The sequence below is a fragment of the Sebastes fasciatus genome, chromosome 5 (genome assembly GCF_043250625.1).
Source record: "Sebastes fasciatus isolate fSebFas1 chromosome 5, fSebFas1.pri, whole genome shotgun sequence".
Lineage (NCBI taxonomy): Eukaryota > Metazoa > Chordata > Actinopteri > Perciformes > Sebastidae > Sebastes > Sebastes fasciatus.
This window is the reverse complement of record NC_133799.1, coordinates 32,559,904-32,582,154: the sequence shown is the minus strand read 5'-3', so window position 1 is coordinate 32,582,154 and position 22,251 is coordinate 32,559,904. Positions and strand designations below refer to the sequence as shown.

General features: G+C 42.1%; 1 protein-coding gene across 3 annotated transcripts in view; it reads right to left on the bottom strand.

Annotated features, from left to right (window-relative positions):
• Positions 1 to 22,251, bottom strand: part of farp2 (FERM, RhoGEF and pleckstrin domain protein 2) — a 38,614-nt gene that overhangs the window by 3,622 nt on the left and 12,741 nt on the right. The window contains exons 4-24 of one of the 3 annotated variants that reach the window (XM_074636556.1): positions 20,989 to 21,031; positions 20,827 to 20,905; positions 19,904 to 20,001; positions 19,150 to 19,264; positions 14,755 to 14,902; positions 14,563 to 14,658; positions 14,281 to 14,444; positions 13,328 to 13,396; positions 13,125 to 13,182; positions 12,703 to 12,967; positions 6,835 to 7,019; positions 6,524 to 6,613; positions 5,924 to 6,057; positions 5,752 to 5,833; positions 5,417 to 5,654; positions 3,712 to 3,842; positions 3,561 to 3,629; positions 3,383 to 3,472; positions 1,960 to 2,042; positions 1,191 to 1,309; positions 868 to 1,031 (exon numbers count right to left, since the gene is read on the bottom strand). In XM_074636556.1, the coding sequence (XP_074492657.1) occupies positions 868 to 1,031; positions 1,191 to 1,309; positions 1,960 to 2,042; positions 3,383 to 3,472; positions 3,561 to 3,629; positions 3,712 to 3,842; positions 5,417 to 5,654; positions 5,752 to 5,833; positions 5,924 to 6,057; positions 6,524 to 6,613; positions 6,835 to 7,019; positions 12,703 to 12,967; positions 13,125 to 13,182; positions 13,328 to 13,396; positions 14,281 to 14,444; positions 14,563 to 14,658; positions 14,755 to 14,902; positions 19,150 to 19,264; positions 19,904 to 20,001; positions 20,827 to 20,905; positions 20,989 to 21,031 (2,520 nt within the window). Of the gene's footprint in view, positions 1 to 209; positions 350 to 867; positions 1,032 to 1,190; positions 1,310 to 1,959; positions 2,043 to 3,382; positions 3,473 to 3,560; positions 3,630 to 3,711; positions 3,843 to 5,416; positions 5,655 to 5,751; positions 5,834 to 5,923; positions 6,058 to 6,523; positions 6,614 to 6,834; positions 7,020 to 12,702; positions 12,968 to 13,124; positions 13,183 to 13,327; positions 13,397 to 14,280; positions 14,445 to 14,562; positions 14,659 to 14,754; positions 14,903 to 19,149; positions 19,265 to 19,903; positions 20,002 to 20,826; positions 20,906 to 20,988; positions 21,032 to 22,251 lie in introns of all 3 variants that reach the window. The other 2 variants (XM_074636557.1, XM_074636559.1) reach the window with 2 other exon arrangements.

The following is a 22,251-nucleotide window of genomic DNA, read 5'->3' as shown; positions in this document are numbered from 1 at the left end:
ATGTGATGCATCAATAAATAGACCAGTGTGAAATCTCAATAAAACACTAACAAGCTCTGTTTTTCATTGAATTTCAACATGTGATTAAATCCATAATTAGCTGATTTGGCTCAGTTACGCTTTCTACCGAGCCTTCAGGCAGAAAGCACAATAGCTGGACCTCTTGTATTACTAATCTATCCATCATGGCCCCGTGGCTCTAGTAGTACCTGGTTCATGCGCAGGTAATCAGTGAGAGAGAGGTTCTGGTTTCGGTACCAACAAACGTGTGTGATGGTGTTTGGTCTTTGGCCCTGACCGAGGAGATAGCGAGGAGGAAGCTCCGGTGAGATGGCCGGAGAGCCGAAGACTGAGAGGGTGAGGGGGACAAACGGAAGAAAAAGGGTGGAGAGGAGGTGTTAGCGTGTTAGCTTTGAGAGGAAGGAAAGGGGAAAGAAAGTGCAGTTAGGAAGTCCTCCAGGTCTGTAGAGTAAGAATGTTAAGTGTCAGAGACATTATTTATTGCATGCACATTATTAAACCAGCAGTAGGCGAGATTGGATAAGATAAGAAATCAGGAACAAAGAGCCTTCCAGAACATGCTTCAGTCAAACAGTAGAGACAGTAGAAACACAGGATATTAACAGTCACCGGGAGGAAACAGAGGGACATTAAGGGAAACTGAAAAGGTTAAAAAGAAAGGTTGTAACGCAGAGATTTGACTCCAGAGCGACGACAGACAGTTTGTCTCAAATCCACCGATGCAGTAGTGATGAATGTCATTTAAACGTGAGTTAAACTACTTATGTCTGTGTTTTTCTCAAACTTATTGGGAGTGTGTGGATGTGTAAATGTATATGTGTCTTAATGTGGGCAGAGGAGGAGTACCTCCACAGCCTGGCTGTGATCAGACATAGACACGCTGGTGTTGCGGTGCCAGCACACATGCATGGTGGTGTTGGCACGGTGGTGTGTCTGCTTGTCCAGTGATGTACGGGAGGAGTTCATGTCATCCTCCGACTCCTGCTCCAGAGAGACCTCGTCAGACGATCCTGAGGGAGGGGAGGAGTGGAGGAAGGACAGGAAGTTGTTTGGAGGGGAGGAAGGGATTAACTTTTTCTTATTCAGCTAAGGAAAGAATATAAATAAGTCTCCACTCAATAAGTACTGCGGCTTTCTTCAGGTAACACTGAGGCAATGGGAGGTCTTACGGTTGGAGTGATCGCCGAGTCCAGCGTCCAGGAAGATGCTGGACTTCTCTTGGGTCTTCTTGGCCAGGTCAATAGCCAAGTTCAGATCCTCGATCCACTTCCCCATCTCCACTTTAGAGCTGAAGTCACAAACACACAGAGAGACGACAGGATGACGGTGCGTTGAATTATGCAGGGGGACAAGTTGTGTGCATTTATATTATGATTACAACATGATGTAATCAAGAAGTTTTTCATGTACGTGTACATGTATTACTACTCTGAGACAATGTATTTATAATAAGTGGTTCTCTGTATAATGTTTAGTTCAGTGTTTCCCAAACCTTTTTACTGGGGATCCACTTTTTTTTAAAAATGTCGAACCATCGCGACCTAATTCACAATATGCCTTACCTATAAATTGCGAGAAAATTTGTGCGTAAATGAACGTTCTTGAACATTTTTCCTGCCATTTCTGCATCACCTTACATTATCTTGAATAGGTAAACCAGCTATTTAGAAGAGATATAGGTTTGATAAATCCCAACTTCGTTTTATGAATGTTGTTGAATTATCAAATCAATACGAACATTTCAGGCTCCCTCATGTGGCTCAAAGGTGTATTGCAGATATACATCTTAGTAGACAATAGAAGAAATTGTGCAAATTTGTTTAGCGACCCAAATAAAATCTCCTGCGACCCACCTGTGGGTCCCGACCCAGTCTTTGGGACTGACTGATTTAGAGTAACACTAAATGACTAAATGTCACTTTTCTTTCCCCTTCTCACCTGGCAGCCACGACAATTGTTCTCTGAGCAGAGTAGATGGTGAAGCAGTGGGGGACCGACCACTCGTTTTCACTTTCCTCGACCTACAAACAAAAGAGAAACCCAGTAAATATTAGCCCAATATTGGAGGCATATAGTCTAAACAACTTTGTTTACAATGAATGACTTAAGCTTAGGAATAAAGGAATAAAGGGGGGAAACACAGTGGGAAAGTCCAACTGGAGTCACAGGCGGGCCTCCCAAAGAGCCTCTACTAGAACATCTATATGCACCTGTGTACAGGTAAACCATGATGAGTTCATTTAGCCTCCTATCAGTGTCCATGTTAAAGTCCAAATCACACTTATCAGTTTTGGCAAGAAAGAACATCACAAGTCCTGTTTATATTATTATTGGAGATGTCCATGGTTCTATTTTGGCTCGATATACAACTACAAATAATTACAAGGCCTGACATAATTCTCCACTACGTTTGTGGTTGGTTTGTCTCATAGACTGTATATAAAGACGGACGACATGACAGCTCCCTAAAAGTGGAGCCAAAACATCTGGATCGCCCCCTGGTGGCTGGTTGTAGTATAGGTCATAAGTCCCGCCCCCTCCATGTTAGCAGATGGGCCAAACTAAAAAAATCAAAGTACACGTCAAAGAAATTTTTCCCAAAGATGGTTTTGATCATTTAAGGTAGTTCTTCTCACATTGACGTATCTCCAAGTGTTAATTTTTCTGGTAAATTTGAATTTTTATTAGTTATTTAAGGCTATAAAAGGGGGTGAGACGTCATGATTGACAGCTGCTCTGAGTGAAGTAGTCGAGCAGCCGGAGGCTCGAGAGGAGATGTAACTATAACTTTCCATAACTATCACCAGTCTGTGTAATAGAACGTGTGTCAATTTGATCATAAATGTAGTTCTAGAGATATTATGGTCAGTTGTTGTGTCTTTCTAGCCAAACAGCTACCGTGTGCTAATGTAGCAGCTAGGCCAGCCGATCACTACTGCTCAGACTCTGGCTCCAAATGATGTCAAAAATCTCCTCAATATGGCAGCTCCCTTATCCAGGATATTTTGGCTTCACTTTTGTACAGTGGGAGGAAGTGGAGACGCATCGTCCATCTATATATATACCGTCTATGGTTTGTCTACACAATCATGGGAGAAGAAGGGTAGGGTTTGGGCATCCAAGCTGGCAGAGCTCAGAGGACTTACCGGTGTATCCAGCACTATGAGCTGCAGCCGGGAGTGAAGCAGAGACATGCAACGTTAGGAGACCCAGGCCCTCCCTTCTAAACAACACTGATCAGATCACACTGAATACATCTAACCATCAGCTATTACTATTCTTCTAAGGCTGTAGCGGGATCTCTATGGGACTGATGAAGATTAACAAGGAACAAGAGGTGAACTAGAGCTTATAGACTCACGATCATGCCGTGTAGGGGCAGCTGGCCGTGCACTTTGAACTGATTGGTCGCTGTAACACCTTTGCTTGTGTAGAGGATCATGTCTGAGAACTGAAAAGACAACAGAAATATAACATCTGTAAGTACATGGAATTGTAAATGTTGAAGCTTTAATTAAAGTTAATAGTTTTGTACCAACCAGGAAAAACATCCTCTGCTGCAGTCCTTTCTTGGTCAGCTTGTACAAACATCCCTCTCGTATGAACTCCTAAAAAAACAAACACTCTGTTACTATTTTTTACTCAGTTTCCCAGCACCCCCTACCCTCCGCTGCGTGTCATTGCACTCACCCTGCCCGGTGCTGTTAGGTTCTCTATACCGATCAGGTCTCTCTGCAGCTCCGTCAGCTTCTGGAAGTTCTCCAGCCGGATGAGACTGCTCTGCAGCTGAGTGGCGATCATGGCCACCTCCTTCAGAGCCTCTGCAAGGAAACAAAATCCAAAATACTTCCATTGGTGTCTTCTAACCATCTCATCAGAGCCAAGAGGAGAGGGAGATTTCTGAAACTCACTCAGTCCATTTTGAGAAACATTTTAATCTTCAATTTGTAGATATTTTGTATTAAAATGTTATAAAAACTCATATTTCTAATGATAATAATTTGAAGTAAAGCCACAAATATCACTCCCATCACTGACACTCACAAGAGTTAGTTAGCTACAGTAACGTTATACATGTATAGGAAGCCAGGCAAAGCTCTTCTACCTTTCCTAACCTATTTCTTTTACCTTTATATTAAGATCAGATAGATTAGATCATATCTGCCTGATAATGACCCCACCCACGACAGACGGAGGGCATCAAGAATGAAAATGAGCGTCGGGCGCAACAACTGATCGTTTTCATGACATCCAGACAAACAGGTTATCATGTCAACCTGTACGACATGTTCTGTGATGTTAACCAATAGGAGCATGGAACACTCTTCCATGCTCAAATGTAAACACGGCGAAGCGATAACAGGAATTATGTTTTATTTAATTTCAGTGAATCTACGGACCAGCTCTTTGGGCCAAGTCATAGCAAGTATTTACGACTCTCTGATCACCCAATCAGACACAGCGACCGTCTCAAATTACCAAACAAATATGATGTAGTCTGATCCCAGCATTATTAAATAAGTTAGCCGTTTACTTTTTGTTTGCTAAATAACATTTTAAAATGTTTATACAATTTTCCTTATGATTTAATTTAAAGCATATATAGCTCATCATTCACCTTTTGGTTAGTAAACCGAATATATAGACTCAGACAAAAATGATCCCCCTCAATCATCCCTTATGTCCCACTAGAAGACCATGCAGCACTCTGCCTATATTTTCTCTTTTCTTCTTATTTTGCTGTGTTCAGGATGTTTCTGGTTCAGCAAACATGGGGGTGTTAAACTCCAGTCAATAACAGTGCGCAAGATGTGCATCTCGTTCAGTTCGTCAAACACCGCCGCTTTCACACACCCCTCGAGGCAAAAGGCCCCCTCTAGCGTCTGTATGATACAAAGTGGCCGTATGTTCACGGATGAGATCGGGTTGTTACATTGCCGTGTTTTTTCATGTGCACCAGTGTTCCCCCTTCTCCTCTGCTGTGCTGTGTGCAGAGCGCTGCGATATCGGTTTGACCGAGAGCAGCGCTGTGCCACAATGTACAGGACGAAGCCCGCCCTTCGGCTGCATTCATTCAAAATCCGGCAACTCAGCACCTCCCCACAGGGTTGTGGGGAGGTGTGGGTGTGTTTATTTGTGCTTTAGAATGTAACCATTGTGAAACAATCTGAAAATATAGTTTTATTTCCCTTATTCACTGATTTGTCCTCACTAACGCCGCTCCCTCTCTTCATTCACTCTATAGTTAGCTCGATGATCGCTGCTCCCTTGTTTGACAAATGTAACATATAATACCTTTAATATAATAAAGGTTTTAGAGTGATGTGATGTACATCTTCATCAACCACCACTATGATTGTGTCATATTATTAACATAAGCTGAGGGAAAACTGACCTTTGCAGTCGTCGTGATCGCGGTGGCTGGGAGAATAATGCTTGCAGAGTCTCTCAAGGATGAGTTTGTAGTGCATGAGGCGCTGGATGGGTTTGAGCAGGAATGTGTTGAGGGGCAAGTAGCAGACCTTCTGCAGCTCAAACTCTTTGTAGACCGCCTCCAGCTTCTTCAGCCTCTTGCTGGCTTTCTCCAGCTCCGTTAACACCTCGTCGTGTTTCTGCAGGAAGCTGGTGAATTCCTGAGGATAACGGTAAACACGTACAGCATGAAATACAGGACAGTTCTGCTCGTCAGTCAAACGTGTTAAAGGAGAGGTGATGTTAAAGCATCCTCACCTTTAGAGCACACATGTTCCTCAGCATCACATCACCGATCCTCTGGAAGTCCCCTTTGGCGTGAGCGTTGGAGCGTCCCTCCCTGAGGATCGGCAGATTTTGTCTTTATTAGCATCTCGTCAGAGGCTTCCACACATGTTATCACACAGAGAAACAGTGAAGCAGCACCTACCAGAGAGCCAGCCTCTGGTCCAACTCCTTGAGGAAGCCTCGGTGGAACTCATAGATGGGGTCAATGTTGGAGAAGAGGAGGGTCATCAGGCCTTCGGGCATGGCGTTTTCTTTGATCACAGCACTGCGAAACCACTGGAAACAGGACAGGGACAACAACGATTAGTCAACTATTAAATGGATCACCAACTATTTTGATAATTGATTTGAGTATTTTTTAAGAAAATAAAAAAAGTCAAAATTCTGTGATTCCAGCTTCTTAAATGTAAATATTTTCTGGTTTCTTTACTCCTCTATGACAGTAAACTGAATATCTTTGAGTTGAGGACAAAACAAGACATTTCAGGACGCTTTGGGAAGCGCCGATAGCCTTTTTCTCTATTTTCTGACATTTTATAGACCAAACAACTAATCGATTAATTGAGAAAATAATCGACAATGAAAATAATCTTTAGTTGCAGCCCTACTATTTTATTGTCATCCTTTGATGCACATTAAATAAAAAAAGCATATACAGTCCAGACTTCAAAATTTGTTTTCCAATGATCACATTATTTGTACGTTGCCTTGGTGAATCCAAATAACAAAAACAGAAACTCACCACAGTGATGACCTCGAGGTCTTTCAGGTACGTTCTCTCTGTGGTCAGAATCTCTTTGGCAATGAAGTAGGCCTTGTCGGTGGGATATCGCTGAGGAAGAAGAAGAGGGACAAAGTTGTGTCAAAGTTGAGCCATCATCATTCCCACAATGAGAAAATTCACATCTTACTTCCAAACTCACTTTCCCTCCATTATACTAACAGTCCCATCCCATTATAAATGACTAGGCTTCCGTGATATTGACTCTTAAAAAGGGGGTTGTGAGGCGGGGGCGGGCGGGGGAGTGGAAGGGTGGCATGTAAGCGGTATACCTTCCTCCTGCCCTCCTCCTCCTCCTCTAGCCTGGCATTGCCGCCCACCTCGCTCAGGATGGGGCTTTGCAGGGGCGACGGGGTCTGGCCCGGCAGGCTGAGGGTGGACATCTGGAAGGAGGGCGACAGGCAGAGCGGACCCTTGGAGGTGAAGGGGGACAGCTGAGGACTGTCCACCACCGAGTCTGTGGAGGTAGGAAAACAGAGAGTAAAAATGATATAAAATTAGGTTTCAAAAGGTTAAAGGACTCTTCCCAAACAGGACAAACATGATCTTTTGAAACGGGTTCATACAGTTAAATACATGACTGCACCTCCTCCCAGAGAGAAATCACTGCTGCACATTCTAACAAAAACAAGTGGAACGGTTCATCACACACATTGGCCGCAAATGAAAGGGGAGACGGCAGAGTAGACCATAATGGTTCCCACATTTCCCCCCCCTGCCATTGTTTTCAGAGCCCTCTACGAGGAGGACAAAATGATTCACTGCCAACTTCTACGAGCCCCGTCTCCATTTCAGAGAACTGGCTCTTCTGCTTTCTTTTGTTCTGCCTGTGAGCTTCACTACACAACAAATCAGGACACAAAACAAGCAGATGAAACACTGGGCTATCCTCTATATACTGAGTCACAGGTCACCACAGCTGTTCTTCCACTTCTATTAGAGAGAGAGAGAGGGAGAGGAAAAAAAGGAGCGGGGGAAGGCCGAGAGGAAAAAAAAAAAAAAAAGTCACTACTCGACCCGGATATAATTGCTCACGCAAAGACTTATCAGGAATGTGGCTCGGCTGGAGGGCAACTAGTTGTTTATAGTTTATCTGAAGCGGCCCACGGGGACCGTCAGGAGAGGGGAGGAGAGCGCACGGCTGGCTCCGCAGCGGGACGACGAGGGTTCGCTGTGGAATGACTTGGCACACGGCCTGTCCAAACAGGGAGCACACACACTCAGCTGGAATTAGGTTGAGGAATCTTGTGTACGAGTCCGACCCCAACCCCCCAACAGCACACTTTTATCGCCTCAAATATAAAGGCAATGTGTGTTGACTTGTTGCATATAGGCTGCTTTTTCTAATGTTAATACACTGAATTCACTCATTCAGAGAATTAAAGGACTGGAGTTTGTTGCTCCTGAAACCAGCTTTTAAAGGATTTTATGTGGGATCACAAGTTGGTTCTGCAGAGTTTCATTTAGAGTTTCATTAACAACACACCTATACACAATATCTCCAGTCTGGTGTCGGAGTATAACCTCCAAACACTCTTTCGGCTCTCACATATATATATATATATATATATGACACTGCTATAAGACTTTGGTCCGAAAGACAGAGGGCCAGGTAAACTTTATCTGTCATGATCTGCCGTTACAAGCAGTGTTGCCAGATCTCGCCTACTTCATATACATGTATGGATTTATTTTGGATTGCATGCATTTCATTTCATTTTTGCATCCGTTTTTTAGCTTGTAACTTTACATTTTTCTTGTCAACTAAACTTTAGGTTTAGTTTTTGCATTTCGTTTAATTTTTGCAAATCAGCCTCGCCATGATGTGCTCCGATATCACAGTTACAAAAAACAGAAAACATCTTTCGAATCGTCCCCCACTTGAGGGCGAATCCAATCTTAAAGTCCACTCTCTTTTCCACAGTCTTTGTTGTACTTTTGCCATATTTTGCCCACTTAGTACCGGGCATTATTAGCTAAGATTTGTCTCACAACAACAACACTGAGTGGCGGTGAGGAGAAAGACAGGAGCAAGCCCAAATATGCAACTACACTTTAGAAACAAGCCCCAAAAAAACCCCGCAAACCACGACTACCAATATTTGTAAGTGACTTTTCAGGGAAAACAAGCCCAAAGTCGCTTATAATAAGCGGACTTGGCAACTCTGATTACAAGCAGGTCCAACACCGCCGGTGTTTCTGTTAAAGCGGTTGAAAGAATGACATCACCACCGCGTCTCTGATTTCTGTCTGTCTGCATCTGAAAAAGAATTTTAAGTCTGACATTCATGGTACCCAAAAGTGATTACTTTATTCTTGAGAGTAAAACATACACACATTAAGTACAGGTTGTTGATAATAAGTCAATATACATGTTCAGGATTAAGTGTTGATTACTTGATTGCCTAAGTGCAGTTAGCTTAGCTGGTTATGATCAGCAGCCCGTCGTTAATTCGATCTTTTAGTTGAGATGTGGGAGGAATCACATGGCAGAAAAATAAGAAAAAAAAAGCCATCAAGATCAAATCAACCAACTTTACATGATGGCACATGAAACTAAATGATGGTGACACAGAAAACAACTGTTCACACTGTTTTCATAAAGAAAAATGGCTATTAGCCATCCTTCAAAATGACAATGAGAAGTGGTGAGTATTTAAATTTGCTTCTTAAATTACTAAAGAAGAAAACTTAATTTAGACAGACCCTTTTTTTCCACATGGATGCTCACCGGAAACATCCCAACGCTACTGAACAGTAAACAGGAACGTACACCTGAGATACGCACGGAAGCATGTTGCACGAGGAGAGAAAGTAAGTGCTTTAAGGCACCGCGGTGCAAGACAAAAACAAGACTCTGTAACACGTACAGAAAAAGCGAAACGCCGCAAAAGCCAAGTGTATTCTGACAGATTAAAGTGAGCTCAAATGAAAAAGAAATTGCACTGGGCAAGTCGAGACAGAAATGACATCAGTGAATGAACAGAATACTACTTATTAGTTTGATATCAACACAGTATTAGCTTTAAATGTAATCTATGGCACAAGCACATAAAGACAGACTTGACAAGACAAGGCCAGACAGCACAGACGTATCTCTAAAGGCCTGGAGGTTGGACATAAAGTACTCTTAAATATGCATGCTAGTGTGTTAGTGACCAACCACATGACAGCAAACTATCGTTCCTATACCGATACCTAAAAACATTTAAAAATACAGCTAATATAAGAGAAGATTCATAGCTATAATGTGCAAAAGACCCCCGTTTCCTTCCAATAAACAGAATACCACCTCGTTGGTACCCTGAAGGTAGCTAAAGCCAAACCCCCCGAACGAAGACCGAAACCCCAAAAGGGCCAGAAAAGAGACGTCAACATCTAGTCGTGTACCGATGCTTCGATAAAAGCATCACCTACTATATCCATAGGGTTTCCTACAAGTTAATGCTTTCTAATGTTGTGACTGTAATAATGAGGACGTTCTACTGTAGGAGACACTGTTCTACTGTTGCTACAGAAGCCTTACATACATATACACTAAGAGGATACATTCATTTTGTAGAAAGTGGTGTTAACAGTGTACTTAATGGCTCATTAGTACACTGCTTACATTCTTTAACTTCGCTCAGCATGAAGCAATAAAAAAAAGTTTAGCTGGTGTCTGTTCTAGTGAAATAGTTTTTAATCCTTCAGGCATCATGAACCTACATGACACCTACTACATACATACTGTACATGCTGTGTGGGGACTAGTTTGATGTGAAGAATGCCGACTTCAGCCAGCAGATGTCAGCGAGGCGCACGAGTGCAAAATGGAAAAAAAGTGTGTCTCCATGGTGTGTCTTGTATTTTACATACAGGACAGGAGGCCTGGAAATGAACCTGGACGACTATCGGTTTGATTTGTACCCTGAGATTAGAGACAGATTAATGATCTACTAATAATCTACTGGGGAAAAAAACTGTACACTGCACGACAAGTACCATCTAAGAAATGAGATTTAAAAGCCGAGACGATAATGATTGTTTCTTGTAATGACAATAGCAGTTGGGGGTATTTAAGTACTTTGTAAATTAGGATATCACAGTTTTTAAGATTACTTGTTGGCCAAGTTATAGTATAAAATATGGGTAGAAATTATATAAAAAAAACTAAAATAAATTACTTACAGTTTTCCTTTAATTTGTTTCATTAAATTGAAACTATTAAGCCAGATAAAGGTAGAATATTTTTCTGACATTCTGAGTTAAATCACTATGTATTCAGCAAATGGAAGGTCAATTTAACAACACGTTCCTATGCCAATGTGCACGTTAGTATTTTAAAAGGACGTGAAACATGTACTAAAAAGATATAAAGCTTTCAAAGTAAAAGCACAGCATGTTTTACAATATCTGAAATCCTTGAGGGATTCACCCCAAAATGCATACTCAATAGCTCTGAATAGGCTGAGTATCGTAAAAAAGACAACTGAAAAAGACTAAGAAAGACTATGTCATTCAACCGTACCGTGGCGGGGGTACGCCAGGTCAAATCACTGATACTACTACACTAATAATAGTGCTGCTGCAACATGTGGAAGAGGAGACGTTTCCCGCCACTTATCAGTACAGAGAGCTAAAAATTAAAGCATGTGACAGTCAACAAGTGTACGCTACACAGATGTGCATCAACGCTGATGGGAGTGCACGCTGTAGGAAAGGTACTCCAAATATAAACATAAAGATGGCCGGACACCAGCAGTATATTCATCAGCTTTACAGATGTTGCAACCATCTTTGTCATCTTACGATTACTAAAAGCTTTCTGAATGTCAAAAGTGTTGTTGAGGCTAAGGTTATTATTAAACCTGCAGTGTGCAGAATATTTTTGGCATCATTGGGCAAAAATTCCATAATAACCTTTCAGCATATTGTAATTCAAGTGTGAACGCTCTCTCTCTGAAATGACCTGTGATTGGTCAAAGTCTCCCGTCACGGCTAGATTTTTTTAAAGCCTGAAAACAGAGCCATGAGGAGGAGCAGAAGTCTAGTTATCTCTCAGAACACTTGAATTACAATATACTGAAAGGTTATTATGGAATCTTTGCCCAATGATGCCAAAAAACTTGTTGCCTACTGAAGCTTTAATGATATTTGCTCCAACCTGCCTACTCCAGCTTTAAAGAGTGCTGCTTATCATTATTAATTATTTAAGTGCTGTAACGATACGGGATGTTACATTTTAATGTGAGGGGATCCGGAGGGGTCAGCGAGTGCTAAAGCCTGCAGGTTGTGGCACTGAAGGAGGAAACCTTCTATTCCACTGTTCCCCGTCAGCGGATTACTGTAAAACAGGTTCTGCTCAGGGGGCAGGACGCTGTCAGAGCCCCAGTCGGAGTCGGAGTCCGAGCTGCCGTTCCCCGAGCCCTCGGTGGCCGTGGGCGGGTAGCTGAGCTGCTCCAGCTGCTCCACCAGGTCACTGAACTGCACAGCGGAGCTGCTGTCGGACCGCACCGAGTACGCAGGGAAATTGACCATGGAGCTGGCTTCCGACTGGATGTCGGAGCCCGGCAGGCGGAGCGAGGACGAGGAGTCGGCGCCTCCGTAACCCACCGACATGGACTCGCCTGCGGAGCTGAGCCCCAGGTTGTCCAGGGAGCTACACTCAGAGCGGTTGTTAACCAAAGAGCTGGTCTCAGAGTGACCCACGATGCTATCGGGGAAGGGATTGGTGTTCCCGTTCAGGTCCTCGATGCCAACGCTAAACATCCTGTTTTTGCTGAGGTCAGACTCCTCCACAATATCAAACTGATCTACTTTATCATCGAGCCCGAACGAGTAGGCCTCCGCCCCCCCGCCGTAAAAGGAAATCTCGGCGGGATCATCGTCTATGAACTCCTCGGTGACGTGCAGCAGCGAGTTGGACATGGAGAACATGGGATTCTGTTTAGTGCGCAAGAGCTCCGCCTCAAAAGCCTCAGGTGTAAGAACCCCCGACCTCTTCCCTCCGCCCCCTCCCAGCGAGCACCCGGTTCCCCTCCTCCCACCACGCTCACTATCCTCATTGCCATTTTTGGAGGGCTGCGATTGGGAAGTGCCACTCTCTACACACACAAACACGGGGCTGCAATGTCCTACTGCCTGATTTCTAGTTGCACCTTGAAAAGTGTAGTGAGACGGTGATGCGGCCTTGACGGGATCTTCCTTCGGGGGGCTCGCGGGTCTGGTGGCTTGCGGCGGGGACTGAAGCTGCTGCTGCTGCTGCTGGGGAGGCGCTGGAGACCGGCTCAGTGCGGGCAAAGGCTGCGGCTGAGGTTGGAGTTCTGTCCGCGGGAGGACGCCGGAGATGTGCGCTGAGAGGAAGGACACAGTAGGGGAGGAGGGGGAGCCCGGGGACCGGAGACTGTCATTGAATGACAAGCTCTGGAACAATGGAACACAGAGGACAGGGGGGGGGGGAAACAAGAGTGAGGGAGGAAAAAGAGAGAGGAAAGTAATAAAAGGAGAGGAGAATTGTATTAGTTTAATTATTATAATACAATGTGTGGAAGGTTTCGTTGCACAGTGAAGCGCCACTGACCTGTTTTGGCACATCGGTGGCGAGGGAGCGAGAAGACATTCGTACTTTACTGTTCCTCCTGAGCAAGAAACAATATAATGGCAGAATTATTATCATGAACGCAGTGTGGAAACATTTCTCAGTCAATACTTAGGAAGAATTAGTAAGGTAAACAACTTGTCCTTCCGATAAACAGTGTATATACTGTATATAGAAACACACACCTCTGGTATGGAGTTCTCTTCGCTCCGTTTTCCCTGACGTAGTCCACAAGTTGCTTCTGGGTCCTTCCACTGACACAAAGAATTCTCAATTAAAACACTGACACAACACAACATTTTTTTTCTGTTTCATTGTACAAGAAAACCCCAAGGTTCCCTTAACAGTCCTGGAATTACATAAATTGGAACTGTACAGCTGAGACACTTGTGGAGCCAATGAGCTTACTGTATGTGGGATGATGTTAGTCCCCATAGTAGTGAGACCTATTTTTTTTTAATTCGACCTCACTGTATAAAATGACCTTGTGGTGACCTCTAGGATAATCACAGCCTCATGAAACTTTACAGCCACAAACTAGAGACCTAGAGCATTCAGAGGATGGATGGCTTTCCTAGCTAGATTGACAATAAGGAGGATTATGAGCAGGTTCCAGGATAGAAGTGCTCGCCATCCAATCACAGAAAAATGCAATTCTTGCAGAAATGTCCAAATGTCTCCAAAGGTTTTTGATACCAAATCCCAGCATGGCTTTTTCTATGGTGTTCCTCAAGGTCTTGGTGTCTTAATGTGGTATTTTGGAGGGATTATTGATCATTTTTATCAATTCTCAAGTGGTAAAAAATTGTTCAATTTAGCACCAAATCTGCGTAACAAATGATATCAACCCCAAACATTGTGCAACAACTTATGAGACATAATAAAGCATGGGGCTGATGAAATATACTTCTGTCATAATGTTCTAAACCATTATACATTTTCACAATTCATTTTAAATATTTTTTTATTTCTGATTTATGACTAGAACAACTTGACACACAGTGTCACAGATCTGCATCTCTAATTAATCTTCAGATTCCCAGCTTTCAGATGACGTACACCACTTCTGTGTGACGTAAACTGTTGAGATTCCACTAAAGATAACATATGCCTGTGTTTTTATGTCAGTGTGTGCTACCTGTATCTGAAGGAGGAGCCTCTGGTGAAGAGGATGGCTTTGGATTTGGGTTGGGGTTGGTCAAACATACGGAAAAACGAGTGGTATTCCACACAGATCTTCCAGAAGATTTTGCACTGGTCTCGACTGGCCATCATGAACTCAAGTGTATCCTGATGGGGACCCTGAAAATAAACATACAGAGAAAGACAATGAAGCCAAGCAGCAAACTTGTCTCCTTCAAATCTGAAACATACGGACATTAAACACTGGCGAGACATGAATCTCTTCCTTAACACGTACATGAACCTCTGGGTGGAGCTTGATCAGGAAGCGTTTTCTCTTGAAGCTCAGTTTGCGAATCTTGGACCAATTGAAGGTGTTTATTTTTGTGTTGCCCTGTGGGGGGAAAAAGAAAGAAATAACCTTTAGCGACATTGTTAGGGACTGAAGGTCCCGTCCACTAAAGACAGCTGGTGTGAGAGCAGCACTCACCTGAAAAACCTGAAGGCCCATGTGAGCAACAGCCAGATTGATTTTGGTAGCTTCCCGGTCGGCCGCTGGGTGGAAGCGGACGCCGTACATCTCCAGTTTACGGGCGATCTCCAGGATTTGGAAATCGGATTCAGCTGGAGTCTGGCCACTGGAGGAGACAATATGGAAAACACATCAACCCAATATGTCTTCTTCATGCAACAGAAACTATTTTCTCTTATTCAACTGTTGGTGCATTCCAATACCTATACCATCATACCATTTAGTATGCCAGAAAAAGATTAAGTATGTCCCAATACATAGTATGTCAAATGTAGTATGCCAAAAATACCATAATGTCCTACTACATCTAGTCGCATTATGCAGTATGCAAGCCGGCATGCTTTACTGGCTATTCTGACCCACAATCCTCTGTGCAGCGGATACATGAGCAAGTAGTATGTCCTAGCTATGCATACTGCATGTAACAGTGCATACTTTGTAAGGGCAGCTTCAATACGTACTAAAAGTAAAAAGATAAAAGTATGAGATTTGGAATGTTGTTTATGTATCCAAACATGGTGGAGTTCCCAAAGCCTCTTTTATTCAACATTGACATGGTTCTATTAGACCAAATTATTAAGGCTGGGACGATACACCTATCTCCCGATTCAATGCTATCATGATATTTGGCGGCTGATTCGATATGTATTGCAATTTTTAAGTATTCAATATTACGATTTATTTCCATTTTTGTTAACTTTTCTATCACTAGTCCATGGGGGAAAAAGGTGAATCATACACTTCTAGAAACTTTTACTTTGGGAAAATATCTAAATTGATCCAGTAACAATGTTTGATTTTCAGCGAGTATGTAATGAGGGATGTTCTGAGGTCAAATATATCAATCATTGTCAGGAATTATGGAACAATGCGTTTTTATAGCACCGCAAGCATTCAGAAACGTCGCTATTTCAAGGTACAAATATGTGACTTTTATTTGGGAAAATATCTAAATTGATACAGTAAAAATGCTGGAGTGGTATTTTCTTTTAAATTTATAAGGGACATGTAACACGTTTTATACTTCTGGTGACTATAATGGAGCTATGGCTTTATTTTGGTTTTTGAAACGGATATGACATCACGTTACTCAAACTACAACAATAAAAGCAGTAACTTCCTTCTAACTCCGCAAAAGAAGCAAATATATTGATTCTGGTATTAAAAAAAACGATTTCAAAATCGTAAAAAAAAAAAATCACGATACATAGGTGAATCGATTTTTTTCACACCCCTGCGAATTATACAAAATAATGAAATTACCGTTTAGAATTTTGCAGACAACACCCATTAAACTTAATGACTACACTCCCCATAGATTTTCTCAGTAATTGCGGTTTCAAGTCCTTCAGCTAAAAAACAACAAACAAACAGTAAAAACTGTGAGATAAGAGGAAAGGCAAAGACTTGATGCTCATCTCAACCCTTTGAAAACCATGTATGGCAATTCCTGTGTAATCTCACCTAAATTCAAACAGTGCACCCCACTATGCACCTTGAAAAAAACATGATGAACTTCCCTATATATTTCTTTTTTTATCATCTAAATATGCTTTAAAATGAATTGGGCTCGTTGGTTTGTAAAGTCTTGTGCTTCCATCTCTATTTAACATACTTGATGCAATCTGGGACTTGCTTTGAATTGACTTTGCGTGTGAAATGTGCCGCATAAATAAACTTCTCATTGCTCCTAAATACTCCCGAATGAACCGTCTCTTTGTGAAAAACACCTTCACGTTCCACATTTAATACCACTGAATTCTATGTGCCTCCTATCTATTGTTAATTAACTCTCCCTTTACAGTCTGAGCTCGTACTTTTCCAGGAGTACATTTTGATGATGTACTTTGTTGGCTACATATGATTCTATCGACAATACTTAAAGATCTGGTTTGATTTGGATTCTCCCATATACTGTATACACAATGCCAAAAGTGCAGCAAAAAACAATTGTGTTCCTCAAACCAATAGGGTTAAAAATCACAATTGACCAGGTTTTTGGAGCATAACGTATTGTTTGGAGCCTTGTGTCCATTCTGCAATTTGACTTTTTGGTTTACCACATCAAAAAATGTAAACACAGATCGTATCATGACTCGTTTGCAGAGTGGTGTTTCCTTAAATCCCTTATAACTTCGAGGATTTATGCGTCATTATCTAAAACCATGTGATTACAACCAAACAGCATGTTAGGAAGACATATCCGTCCAATCATCACCACATTCTAATTTTGTTCATCCGCTAAGCGGTGAAATCTCCTTAGGGCCCTCCCCTGCCCCACTGGCCTTATGGCTAATAGACAGGCCAGAGCTGGGGATTAGGCCAGGGAACTCGCCGCCTGCGCTTCCACACTGGCAACCAAGGGAAGAGATTAGTAAAGGTCTTTAGAGCCGCCTAATACAACCGGGTTGAAAAGAGCCCCTATTGGCCGTAGGATAGCACTGAGCTAACAAGGAGGCTGGTGGTGGGAAAAGGGCAGAGAGTTGTTTTGTGAGACTCTGAAATGGGACAAACCCTCTCATTATGTTGTCTCAGTTCGGTTACCTCATCATAGTTAACACTAAACATTTGTGTTTAAAGCCACATAAAAAAAAGGAGGCTGAGACAATGTGCCACTGTTTACAAATTCCAAAAATTGTCATCCATGTGATACCCTGTGGATTATGAATTTGAGACGGTCCAAATGTTTGGAAGCAGCAAATGTGCCTCAATATTTGTGGTTTGCTCAACGTTTAGCTGAAAACGCTCAGGGAAAGAGTGGCATCAGTTTGTAGTACAGTCCAAACTTTGAGCTTGTGTTCTGGTGTGCTGTGATACACTGACCCACGATATTAAGTTAAGGCCCTGAGAGGTCAAACCCTGACACTCCTTGTCCTAAAAGCCGTGTCCACATTACAGTAAACTGGCTTAACTTGTTCTCACGAGAAAAAGTCACGAATCACATTTAATCACTCGTTACTCTTAAGTAGGGCTGTGTATTGGCAAGAATCTGGCATTACGATACCTACAGTATTACGATACAGGGGTTACGATGCAATATGTTGCAATATATTGCGATACTGTAAGCAAGGCGGTATATTGCGATTTTTTAAATCTTATTTTAGGAAAACTGTCATTGTGTAAAGAACATACCACCATATGCATAAAATCTGAGTAAAAAAAGTTACTGATTTTATGCAATCAGAACAGAGGAATCTGCATTTACATTTATCACAGTCCCTGTAACATCATAGCACTATTTTGAGAGGGCACATACACTGAGAGGACGCATATCTTTGCATGTAAACTATTAACTAAAAATCCATACAGTGTTTTTGAGAATCACAGTATCACAAAACATAATATCATCATACTTTATATTTTCTTACACCCATATTCTAAAGAGGTCGTTGTTTGTGTACCAGTACTTTTAAAAATAAATAAATAATTATGGCATTTATATAGCACCATTCTAGTCTTTCAACCACTCAAAGAGTTTTACACTAAATGTCAGCATTCAAACACTGATGGCAGAGGCTGCCATGCAAGGTGTCAACCTGCCCATCAGGATCTAATCTAAATACTCATTCACACACACCGATGACTCAGCCTCCAGGAGCAATTTGGGGTTCAGTATCTTGCCCAAGAACAATTCAACATGCGGTCTGGAGGAGCCTGGATTGAACCGCCGACCGTCTGATTGGTGGACAACCTGCTCTACCTCCGAGCCACAGCCACCCTCGTAACAGTATTTGTATTTCAAGTTTGGACTTTGCTATATTTTAAGTCTCATGTGATGGAGAGTACAAGAAAATGATGAAAAAAAAAAAATATGATGAACTGTGCTCCAGAGAGTTGAGCAGAAGTGCCCAGTCAGCAGCTGCGACGGAACAATCTGCTGGCACTCAGATGGTCTATTTTGTAGTAGGGAAGAGACACATGAGACGGCAATAACTATGTACTTAATGGCATAAACATGACCGTTGAAGCAGCAGTAACTTGTTACTGAGGTTAGGGGTAAGACTGGTAACTCCTGGTTCGATTGAAGCTAGGGTTGAGGTACTGAAGTTGGTACTTTTAAATGTACTGACCGAATTACGTCGGTGCTATACAGTACTAGTTCACGTTAAATCAGACACACATGACAGCGAGTGTATCTGATGTGTGTCAGGCTACGAACTGGTTTAATTTTGCGTGGTGTGTAAAATCTTCTAAATAACCAACAAAATCTTCTAAATACATAACAATGCCACAACCAAACTGGCACAACCAGGTAATGGAATGGCGGACCGATGCAAAAAATACAAATGTAACATCCCACAGCTTTAGCTCAACATGAAACCAAGCGTAGGAGAGATCAGAGGAGCAACTTACAGGTGCCTGCGGTGGAGCTCCATGATCCTCTCCTCCACCTTCTCCTGGTAAGGCAACAGCTTGGTCATCCTCAGGTAGTCCCTGTCTGCTACGTCATCGTAGTCGCCGATCTCCGCTGTGGTTCAAGGAAGAGCTAAGTGTCAGTTTTTCTGTGTATATCATGGTAAACGTCTATCAAGCGAGGTCCATTGGCTTTATTTTGCACATTGTTCCTGATAGGGTTTTATAACAACACCAATGAATAAACATTTGTTTAATTAACAAATTCAATGAGATTAGAAAGATGTGCTTAATATTTTTGGATCTATTATTTTATGACTACAAGACTTACTTTTGATTTAACCAGATGTTAGCTAGTCATGAATCCTACACATTCAAATACATGTGTACTTACACTCACTTGCCACTTTATTAGGTACACCTCGCAAAAAGTAATGCAGTCTAATACAACAACCCTGCAATAAATCCTGCCTTCACGAAGGTCATAATGTTGAAAGTTTTATAGAGTTGTTGATTCAACTGTGTGGTCATTTTGGAGCCGGCAGTTTGTGCTGCTGTCGGATTACATTGTGTTATACTAGGTGTTTCTATCATTTTATCATTATCATTCTATGAGAGCAGACTAAATAACAGAAACACCTCTCTGTATGATGCAATACAGTCCAAAAGCAGCACAAACTACATCTTCCAAATCAAATATACAAACAAATACAGCTGTAAAGAGTGAACAACCAAACACTGTAGTGACACATACACTGGACAAGGTGAGAGGCCAGCAGGGCTCCAGTATTTTCTGTGCAGATCAACCTGGACTCCATCAGATCTCTTTTCATCTGCAGCGAGAATAAGTACCTATAAAGAAACAAAAAAGGCTTAGTGTCCATTGGTTTATGTTTATGAGAAGAAAATAAATGTCGTGCAACAGGCTTTCACAAAATAACTCCTTGAATCTTAAATGTCATGTTTGATTTTTTTGAGTTAGTTGTTCAAGTCCCCGTGAAACGGACCGGCGCTGTGGTACTACTGCAGTACTGCAGTACATGCAGATGCTGCGCTACAGTGAGGCAGAGAGCCGGTTGCAAATCGTCAAAGTTTCCCTTGAATGAATTCGACCTCAGCCTCATTGTTTTGGAAATGAAAACAACATTTTTGCCCACTGATATCCAAACACACATCTCTTCCTGTCCCTCTCCATATTGCTCTGTTAGCTGCTACAATCCACAAACTGTGTAGTTTTATATGACCAGTGTGGCTAGCTAGTTGCCAAAAATCTCATTTGATTGGATGAATGCATGAGTGCAGGATGAGTCCTCAAACATTTGAAACAGTTTAGAGGAAGAGAACAGACAGAGATTTAGATCAGATTTTGATGTAAATTTTTTTTAACGTATAACAACAGATAAATGAACACAGGCTCACTGGATTAAAACAAGGAAACTGTATTTTTTAATTTCGGTGGACTTTAAAGCAAAATAAATACAAGAACTGACACTATTTCTTACTGACTGCGGCAAAGCATTCAAAGAATTTCAGAAATATTTTTGGGAGGACTGAAAACCATAATCGTGAGCTTCTGAAAAGGGAAGAAAAAAAGAAAGAAATCTGTGTATTTTCTAAAGCCCCTCTACACAGGCATGAAATAGAAGTAATATCCAGTAGGAAATTACAGTCACTGACCTTGTGAACTCCTCCTGCAGTTGACCGGGGTCTGGAGGGAAGAACTTCACTGACAGTCTAAATAGCGTGTTTGCTGGTCCTGAAACACACGAGACCGGATCGTCAGAACACAATTACATTTTTCATCAGGTGGAATGCGAGTTGATATTTGAGCTCACTTACTTCTGACTTGTCTCACGACGGGTTTTGTGGCTTCCAGCCAAACCTGAAGAGAAAGAAAATAGTATCATCTTCACAATATTATGACAACGTTTGACACATGGTGATGGCTCTACCATACATGATTGTACGTTATGTCAGCGTCTAGATGGTAGTAGAGTGATGTGGCAATGTTGTGGGCAAAAAAAGCTGGCTTCAGTGTCTCACTGTAGGAGCCTGCATGCCCTGTTCCATCTGGGCCTGATTGAGGGAGGAATGTGCTTCATCCAGACAGATAAATTGAGTAACTGGTATCAGCTGATATTTGCCTGAATCCTTCGCCCAGTTTGTAGTTGCAGATGTGTTGACGTTCAGTGTTACAAACATCAGCTACATCATCAGCTGAAGGAAACTAAGCAGTCAGTTGGCACAAATGATATTAGCTGTTGTTACCAGACACCACTGATGATGGTTTTAAACCAAATATGCCTCCGTCCTTTTTTTTTTTGGAGTAAAGGCCTTTACACACCGGTGACGTGAAGAATAAACGAAACGTGAAATACTCCTCTGCAAATATTATATGTGTCGGGCTTTTATTGTGAAAGGTAAGAACGGAAGGCGTGGATCTGGTCAGCGCTGCTGAAAAATCATCATTCCGCCACGTAATATTTGACTTCTGTGTGAAACTATTTATGACAAAACAACAGTTTGGAAAAATATATTGATACGTGAATTAACTGCATGAAAAAAAAAAACACTACTGGTGTGTCAAGGCCCTAAGGCTACATTCAGACCACATCCAGCAGAGAGGCAAAAAAAACGCCAGTCGTCCCATTCATTTTGAACGAGGGTAGTGAGTTTGGGCTGCGGCAGGGAATGCCGGGAAAAAAAAAGGCTGCAGTCTGCGGCGGAAAAGTCAAAACAGAATCAAACTTTAGGAGGAACGCAACCAGACGTCACACTGCGGTGGCTAATCACGTAACCTGCGATCCAGAGCTGTACAACATAGCCATGAGGGAACAAAAGACGTTAATTGTTGTGCAATCAATGGGTCATTAAAGTGGCACTCCCACACCGCTGCACAACCCTGCGGCGAATCGCCACAACGCCGGATCTGGTATGAATGCAGCTTAACTCACCTCTTATATGTGTCAAAGGGACCATTAAAGGAAAACAGAGCTGCCAAAGTTAACTCTATTTGAAACTAGGGCTGTCAAAGTTGACGCGATAATAACACGTTGACGCAAATTAATTTTAACGCCACTTATTTCTTTAATGAAACTTAAG